The sequence below is a fragment of the Myotis lucifugus genome, unplaced genomic scaffold, assembly GCF_000147115.1.
Source record: "Myotis lucifugus unplaced genomic scaffold, Myoluc2.0 scaffold_188, whole genome shotgun sequence".
Lineage (NCBI taxonomy): Eukaryota > Metazoa > Chordata > Mammalia > Chiroptera > Vespertilionidae > Myotis > Myotis lucifugus.
This window is the reverse complement of record NW_005871236.1, coordinates 557-9,510: the sequence shown is the minus strand read 5'-3', so window position 1 is coordinate 9,510 and position 8,954 is coordinate 557. Positions and strand designations below refer to the sequence as shown.

The 8,954-nt window shown below is 39.6% G+C and overlaps 1 protein-coding gene and 1 pseudogene across 4 annotated transcripts in view; one reads left to right on the top strand and one right to left on the bottom strand.

The window, feature by feature from the left end:
* CCDC191 (coiled-coil domain containing 191) overlaps nucleotides 1-8,611 on the top strand; it is a 67,895-nt gene extending 59,284 nt beyond the window's left edge. For all 4 annotated transcript variants that reach the window (XM_014462701.2, XM_023760660.1, XM_023760658.1 and 1 more), the window contains one exon: nucleotides 8,462-8,611. In XM_014462701.2, the coding sequence (XP_014318187.1) occupies nucleotides 8,462-8,611 (150 nt within the window). The remainder of the gene's footprint in view (nucleotides 1-8,461) is intronic.
* LOC111827579 lies at nucleotides 3,816-5,023 on the bottom strand (annotated as a pseudogene).
* Nucleotides 8,612-8,954: the final 343 nt, after the last annotated feature.

The window sequence follows — 8,954 nt, the reverse complement described above, 5'->3', positions numbered from 1 at the left end:
ATACATCTGCAGAGCCAGTTGGGAAAAGTGGCTCAGAGCCTCAGAGCGGTTCCCACAAAAAAGTTCCAAACATACTCCTTCAGGCCAAGGTGCGTCCCCTTTCCGCGGCTTCTGGAAGTCTCCCTGAGCTGCTCTGGCTCTGCAAGACTTCGCTGCCTTAAGGATCTAAATAGACACCTTTCAAAAGAGGACATTCAGAAAGCCAAGAGACATATGAAAACATGCTCAAAGTCACTAATCATCCGAGAGATGCAAATCAAAACAACAATGAGGTACCATCTCACACCTGTCAGAATGGCTATCATCAACAAATCAACAAACGACAAGTGCTGGAGAGGATGTGGAGAAAAAGGAACACTTGTGCACTGCTGGTGGGAATGCAGACTGGTGCAGCCACTATGGAAGACAGTATGGAGTTTCCTCAAAAAGCTGGAAATGGAACTCCCATTTGACCCTGTGATCCCACTTCTAGGAATATATCCCAAGAAACCAGAAACACCAATCAGAAAGGATATGTGCACCCCTATGTTCATAGCAGCACAATTCACCATAGCTAAGATCTGGAAACAGCCTAAGTGCCCATCAGTAGATGAATGGATTAGAAAACTGTGGTACATCTACACGATGGAATACTATGCTGCTGTTAAAAAGAAGGAACTCTTACCATTCGCAACAGCATGGATGGAACTGGAGAGCATTATGCTAAGTGAAATAAGCCAGTCAATGAAAGAAAAATACCACATGATCTCACTCATTCATGGATAATAAAGACCATTACAAACGTTTGAACAATAATAGATACAGAGGCAGAGCTGCCTCAAACTGATTGTCAAACTGCAGTGGGAAGGCCAGAGAGGGTTGGGGGGCAGAAGGGAGGGGAGTAAGAGATCAACCAAAGGACTTGTATGCATACATATAAGCATAACTAATGGACATAAGACACTGGGGGGTAAGGGAGAGCAGGGATTGTCAAGGGCGGGGGGTGGGGGAAGGACACATATGTAATACCCTTTGTAATACTTATTATAATATTTTTTTAAAAAGAATAAAAAAAATAAAAAATAAAAAAAATAAAAAATTCTGAAAAAAAATAAAAAAAAATAAAATATTTTTCTGCTTGAAAAAAAAAAAAAAGATGTTAGTTCATTGTCTTCTTGCTTGGCTGGTTTCTGGCAAGAAAACCAAAAAGTTTGCTTTAATTCTTAGCTTTGTTCCTTTATAGGTGTCAGTCTGCTCAGGCTACCATAACAGAATACCTCAGAGTAGGTGGCTTAAATAGCAAAAATTAATTTTCTCACAGTTCTGTAGGCTGTAAGTCTGAGATCAGAGGTCCAGCATGGTTGGTTTATGGTGAGGGCTCTCTTCCTAGCTTGTCGCTGTGTCCACCAATAGCATTTCTTCAGTGCATGCACATTGAAGGGGAGAGAGCATGTGAGCTCTCTGGTTTCTCTTCATATAAGGACACTAATCCCACCCTTAAGACTTCATTTTTACCCTAATTACTTCCTTAGAGGCCCTATGTCCAAATACAGCCAAACTGGGGGTTAGAGCTTTAATGTATCTATCTGGACATACATATTCAGTCCATAACAATGGGTAAGGTGAGTTTCCCTCCCCCCCCCCCCCCAGCTACCTTCCAAGATTTTTTCCTGCCTTTGGCTTTCAACACTTTGAATATAATATTTGTATGTGTGGTTTGTTTGTTTTCCCCTGCTTAGTGGTCTCTAAGTTTCTTAGATATGTGGTCAGTTATTTTATAATATGTTTACTCATTTCTTCAAATATTTCATCTCCATTTTTCTGGGATTCCACCTATGCTTGTGTTACATTGTTTGGTATTGTCGCTCAGCTTTTGGATGATCTGTTGTGTTTTCAGTCTTTTTTCTCTTTACTTTTCAGTTTGTATAAGTTCTATTGCCCTAACTTCAGGTTACCTGATTCTTCCCTTAACTGGGTAACATCTAGAGAAGAGCCCATTGAAGGCTCTCTTCACTTCTGTTACCCTGTTTTTAATTTCTGATGTTTTCATTTTACTTTTATTATATTTGTCCATGTCTCTGCTAACATTACCTGTCTGATATTGAATGATGACTACCTTTTCCATTATAGCCTTCACTATTATCATAGATTATTTAAAATTACCTCTCTCTGATATTTCCAACATCTTTATCATATCTGATTCTTCTTCTGATGATTGCTTTACCTTTTCAGGCTTTATTTTTTGTCTTTTGGTATGTTATATATATAGGGTGTCCCCCCAAAAAAAGATATACACAAACTTTTAATAATTATAAAGGCAATATTTATTAAAATACAATTTATTTTCAAAATTGAGCTATCAGCTATTTAAGTGTGTATACCTTTTGGGGGGAACCCTGTATATATTTGACATACCAACATATCTATATATATAAAAGCCAAGTGACCGGATGCCAGAACAACCGGAACGACCAGTCTCTATGATGCACACTGTGGCCCCACCCGGCTGGCCTGGCCCCAATCAGCTCCCTCGCGTCCTCTTCCCCAACCCCCACCCCACCCCCACTGGCCTGACCCCACCCATGCACAAATTCATGCACCGGGCCTCTAGAATATATATATTTGCAAGCCAGACATGTTGTACAGGACAATAGAAACTGAGATAAACAGGCTTTTAGTGTGGAGATGTGTGATAATCTAGCCAAGAGTAGGGCTGTTTTTGAAGTGTGTTAATGATTACTATTGTTGAGGTTTGTTGTTGCTGTGGGTACCATACACTTCAGTTTCCTCTGGTGACTTGTTTTGTCTCCTCTTTTGGCCTTAGGTCTTCCCTTTGTACTGTTCTCCAGAGAGAATCTGTCTCTTAGCAGCTCTCTCAGCTGTACTCCATTGTTATTACTGGAGGTTTGTTAGCATGCTGAGTAGGGTATGGACAAGGGGTAGCATTCTCTAATGTTCTGATTAAATCTCACTCTTTGGAGTGCACAATATTGGGCATTCAGGAGAATTTCTGCTCCTACTTTAGAAGTAGAGATTTTCCCTGCCCTCTGTTCCCTTCTTTTAGTATCCAGTGTACAGTCTGTGACCAGAAAGGCCATCACTCTGTGAGGTTCCCCCTCCACTTAGGTGAGATAGCGCAGTGGCCTAGACAGAGTCCCCTTCCCACAGCGGCAGTGGCATTCCATCAGTGCGCGCAGGTGGTGCCACTTGCAGATGAAGTCTTTTTTTCCTAAGGGAGAATGGTCTGGGCAGATTTTGCAGTGGTTGCTTTTTCTCCCTGCCAGCGGAACCATGGTGGGAACCTCTCTGGACTCTCCTTGATCCTCTCTTTGAGAGCCTGGTGGAGTTCCTAGAACAAAGGCCTGCACAAAGCGGGGGAACCTCCCTATAACTATGACCCCAGGAGCTTTCACCTTTCTCATGCTGGCCTACCCTTGGCCTCCAGCAATTTGCCAAAATTTCTAGTTTAATCGTCTTACTGGCTCATATGGTGTATGGTGGCTTCTGCCTCAGATAAGCAAATGCTTGGGTCCTGTGTCTCCCTAAAGGTGCCTGTCTCTCCAGATTTGTAATGGCTTCACTTCTCTGATTGGTTCATAAAAAGTTATTAATTTGCTGTCTGTCCAGCTTTTTCTTGCTGGGAGAATACAGCTTGTGCAAGGCAAGAAGGATGAGAAATACATTACTGACCAATAAGTTAATTTCTCTCACTATAGTAAGCTGAAATCTTTCCTTTTTAGGAAACATGAAATATAATTTCAGTCCCCAACAATAGACAAAAAGATGTTGTCACATAGACTAGTTTCTATTAAGTAAGTCAATTGTTGGTAGCTGTCTCAATTGAGATAGATGCATTTCCAGACTGGATGTGTTTGAGCTTTCTTTGCCAAGAGCTTTAGCTCTAAAATGTCCCAGGCCTTTATCTCCTTTTGCTCTAGCATAGATGCTCCACACAGTGTGTTTCTCCACCCAGTTTATCTTTTGTGGTCTTATTCCTTTTTTGAGGTGATTCTTACCTCCTTTATACTTTATAGAGCCATTCACAGTCAGCGACTTTCAAGGCCATAGCAGTGTTATTCTTCTGGACATCAAAAAGATAATTACATTTCTGAACCTGTGCCTGACGTCTCAAAGTCAGTCATATTCTGTATGTGCTTGATGGAAGCCTGCTTCACCTCTTTTAGTTGGGTACATTTTTGCTCAAGTTTATCAGCAAATTGTGCAAAAGTGGTACCATAATTTCTAATTACATAGATAATCAACCCGACTGTTGATATGGTAAAGAAGTTCTCTAGGGAACTCACATATATTTCTTTAGATAGAAAATGCAAGGTAAGTCCTGTGATATCAGTTTTAGGATAAAGGAACTGGAAGAATTTCTCAGGAAAAAGCTCATGACCTATTTGTCCTCCATATTGAGGAAAAAGTCCTCCAGGGTCAGGATCAAGACTTGGCTGTCCCCTCTGAAAGTTCCTTGTTACCTGCAATTCCCCTGGACCTAGATGTGCTTCATTCTTCAGCGAGGGAGCCACTGGTAATGGCAGGAAGTACCACCTGGGACAGGATGGTCAATGATAGTCCAATGGTGGCTTAGTGTCCTTTAGTGTCAGGTGCAGCAGTAACCTGGCCATTCACAGGTCTCACACAATGACCTTTTAAAAATAAAAATCTAAACCCCTCCTAACATCTCAGTGCTCATTTTTGTTAAAAGCTTACTTTCTAGTAACCCTTATCAGACAATGACTTTTATGGCTATATAAATATGCTTTTGATTGATAGACAGTTGATGAAGTTTGTGGTTAAAAAGATAAATTTATCAGAGAAGACCAGGTAAGATTTTAAGTCTTCCATAATTTCTTTTTATTTTATTTTATTTTATTTTTTTATTGCTTAAAGTATTACAAAGGGTATTACATATGTGTCCCTTTTTTTTCCCCGCCCTTGACAATCCCCTGGCCTCCCCTACCCCCCTTCCATAATTTCTTAACAAGCATATTTGTTTGTTTAACAAATATCTTTATAGAATCTACTATGTACTAGGCATTGTTCTAGGTCAGTGGTCGGCAAACTGCGGCTCGCGAGCCACATGCGGCTCTTTGGCCCCTTGAGTGTGGCTCTTCCACAAAATACCACGTGCGGGCGCCATGTACAGTGCGATTGAAACTTCGTGGCCCATGCGCAGAAGTCGGTATTTTGTGGAAGATCCACACTCAAGGGGCCAAAGAGCCGCATATGGCTCACGAGCCGCAGTTTGCCGACCACTGTTCTAGGTGTTAGAATAGAGCAGTGGAGAGGACAAACAAAAGCCCTGCCCTCAAAAATGTATATGCTAGCTGGGGAAAACAGGTAATATGTAACAGTGAAAGAAGTAGGGAAGGGAAGGTCTGATAGGGGAAGCAAGATGGGAAAGGTCTCTCTGGAAGGTGATATTTGAGCTGCTGGATGCTGAGGAGGAAAGGCCTCTACAAGAGGGACATGTTAAATGTGAGATGCCTATTAGACATCCAAATAAATATGTCAGATAGGCAGGTGAATATATAAGTCTAGACATCAAGATTATAGAAAGGAATCTGGGAGTCAAAACATGTCAATATTTTTCTTGCTCTGGAAGTGAATGAAATCAATTTGGGAGATTTATTGTATAAAGAATGAATATATAATTGTATTTCTAATTCAATAGCATTATGGTCAGAAAAGACACTTGATATGATTTTAATCTATTAAATTTATTAAGACTCGTTTTCTGGCCTAACATATGATCTACCCTGGAGAATGTTTCATGCGCACTTGAGAAAATGTGCATTCTGCTGCGGTTAGATGTAATGTTCTGTATATGTCTGTTAGGTGCATCTGGTTTAACACGTAGTTTAAATCCAATGTTCCCTATTGATTTTTCTGTCTGGATGATCTATCCATTGTTTAAAGTGAGTTATTGAAGTTCCCTACTGTTATCGTATTGTTGTCTATTTCTCCATTCAGTATGTTGGTATATTTAGGTGCTCTGATGTTGGGTACATAAATATTTACAATTGTTATAGCCTCTTGATGAGTTGACCCCTTTATCCTGATATAATGACCTTCTTTGTCTCTTGTTAAGTTTTTGGCTTAATGTCTATTTTGTCTGATATAAGTATAGCTACCCTTTCTCTTTTAGTTTCAATTTTCATGGAATATCTTTTTCCACCCCTTCATTTTCATTCTGTGTGTATTCTTTTTTTTTTCTTCATTGTTTTATATTTTATTGAATCTTTTTTTCATTGTCTAAAGTTTTACATAGATCTCCTTTTTCCCCCAATTAACCCCCCACCCCCACCCCCCAGCCATTCCCACCCCAGGCAAGTCCCCACTGCCCCAGTGTCTGTGTCCATTGGTTTTGCTAATATGCGTGCATACAAGTCCTTTAGTGGCTCTCTAGCCCACCCCCCTCCCCTGCCATTTGTGTCTGGATCTATTCTTGTTCATCAAATTATGTTGATCATTATATCCCACATATGAGTGAGATCATGTGATATTTATCTTTCTCCAACTGGCTTATTTCGCTTAGCATAATGCTCTCCAGTTCCATCCATGCTGTTGCAAATGGTTGTGTGTGTGTTCTTAAAGCTGAAGTGAGCCTCTCGTTGGCAGCATACAGTTGGGTCTTCTTTTTTTACACATTCAGCCACTGTATGTTTTTGATTGGAGAATTTAGTCTGTGTACATTTAAGTAATTATTGATAGGTGTAGACTTATATTGTCTTTTGTTAACTATTTTCTTGCTGTTTTATAGTTTTTTGTTCCTCTCTTTCTTCCTTTGATGTGATGATTCTTCTAGTTGTTATGCTTTGATTCCTTTCTCTTTTTTGTGTGTGTATATCTACTATAGGTTTATATTTTGTGGTTACCATGAGGCTTACATAAAATGTCTTGCAGCTATAGTCTATTTTAAGCTGATAACTTTCAATGCATACAAAAGCTCTATTTTTACACTACTGTTTATGTATTTGATGTCATAATATATATCTTTTTACATTGTTTATCTATTAACAACTTATCATAGCTATAGTTATTTTTAACACTTTGTCTTTTAACCTTTATCTAGAGCAGTGGTTCTCAACCTTCCTAATGCCGTGACCCTTTAATACAGTTCCTCATGTTGTGGTGACCCCCAATTTCATTGTTACAAATTGAACATAATTAAAGCATAGTGATTAATCACAAAAACAATATGTCATTATATATGTGTTTTCCAATGGTCTTAGGCGACCCCTGTGAAAGGGTCGTTCGACCCCCAAAGGGTTGCGACCCACAGGTTGAGAACCGCTGATCTAGAGTTATAAGTGATTCATTTACTACCATTTACATATCAGAGTGTTCTGAATTTGCCTTTACCAGCAAATTTATACTTTCATATGTTTCATCCTTTGTTTCAACTTGAAGTCCCTTTAGCCTTTCTTATAAGGCTGATCTAATGGTGATAGACTCTTTCAGCTTTTGTTTGTCTGGAAACCCTTTATCCTTCAATTCTAAAGGACACTTTTGCTGGGTAGAGCATTTCTGGTTGGCAGTCCTTTTTATTTCAGCACTTTGACTATATCACTCCACTCCCTGTGGCTTTCAGGATTTCTGCTGAAAATCCCCTTGTAGTCTTATGGGATTGCCCTTATATGTAACATGTTGCTTTTCTCTTGCTACTTTTAAGATTCTCTCCTTGTCTTTAACTTTTGACAGTTCAATAATAATGTGTCTTGGTGTGTGTCTCTTTAGAGTCATCCTATATAATAAAGAGCTAATATGCTAATTAGACCAGGTGGCAGAACGACCTTCTGGAACGACCTCCCAGAACGACCAATGGGCGGGGGCAGCGGGGCCTCAAGGCCACAAGGCAGCTAGGGCTGCTAGGGCTGAGGCAGCTGGGGCTGTGAGGACCAAGCCCCTTGCACAAATTTTGTGCATTGGGCCTCTAGTGTGTGTGTGTGTGTGTGTGTGTGTGTGTGTGTGTGTGTGATTTATTTATTTATTTATTTATTTATTTATTTATTTATTTATTTATTTTTCCCTTTGGGCTTCTTGGATTTGGATATCTGTTTCTTTCCCCATGTTAGGGAAGTTTTCAGCCAGTAAGAACTGTTTCTTTGCTATAGTTCTGTGTGTCTTGTGGACATAAGCTCCAGTGTTTTTCAAATCCAGGTGTTTGGGGTGGTTGTTTTAAAAATTGGGGTTTTAGATGTGCAGTCTAAATGCAAGCTGGGAGTTGGGAGTTCCCTCCCTATTGTATGGTGCTGTGCCAACTATGAGTTTATGACAAAAGTGTTTCTCAGCCTTTCAACGTGGGTATTTTCTCACTCGCCCAATATGGAAGTCATTCAACTGTTTCTAGATTTCTTCCAGAGGCAATTCTCTGTGTATATTCAGTGCATCTGAAGGAAAAAGGAAGTTCAGGAGCCTCCTATGTTGTCATCTTGGTCCCTCCTCACCATTTTTACTTCTTAATTTTTTTCAGAAAGAACTGGAGCAGCAGAAGAGAATTAAGAGGAACCAGCAGCTGGAAGCAATAGCCAAAGATCATTATGAAAGGGTGTTGCTAAGGAAAAAAGGTCTGGAGCCTTGGAAGAGATTGAGAATGCAAAGCAAGCAAAACATCCAGGTATAGTGTCTTACTCTTACCCTCAAAATTAGAAAATTGACTTTTCAAATAGCATAAAATTAGATTTGGGTATTGTTTGGTGATTGAAAAGCCAGAAAGATAAATGAAGTGAGTGTTTGTATTTATTTGTTTTGGGTAAGAGTTTAGATTTGGTCTTCCAAGGTAGAGAAAGATTTCTGTAATTGAATAGGTTGAAAAAAGCTAGAGTACATTTTTATTATAGACCTACAGATAAGACAAATAGAAGCCTCTCTCACTATTAACAGTGTTTAATAAAGAGAAAAATAATTACCATAGGTCTGTTAGTCAGGTTTCTGCTGCAGTAAAGCTACATAACAAACAGCCCCCA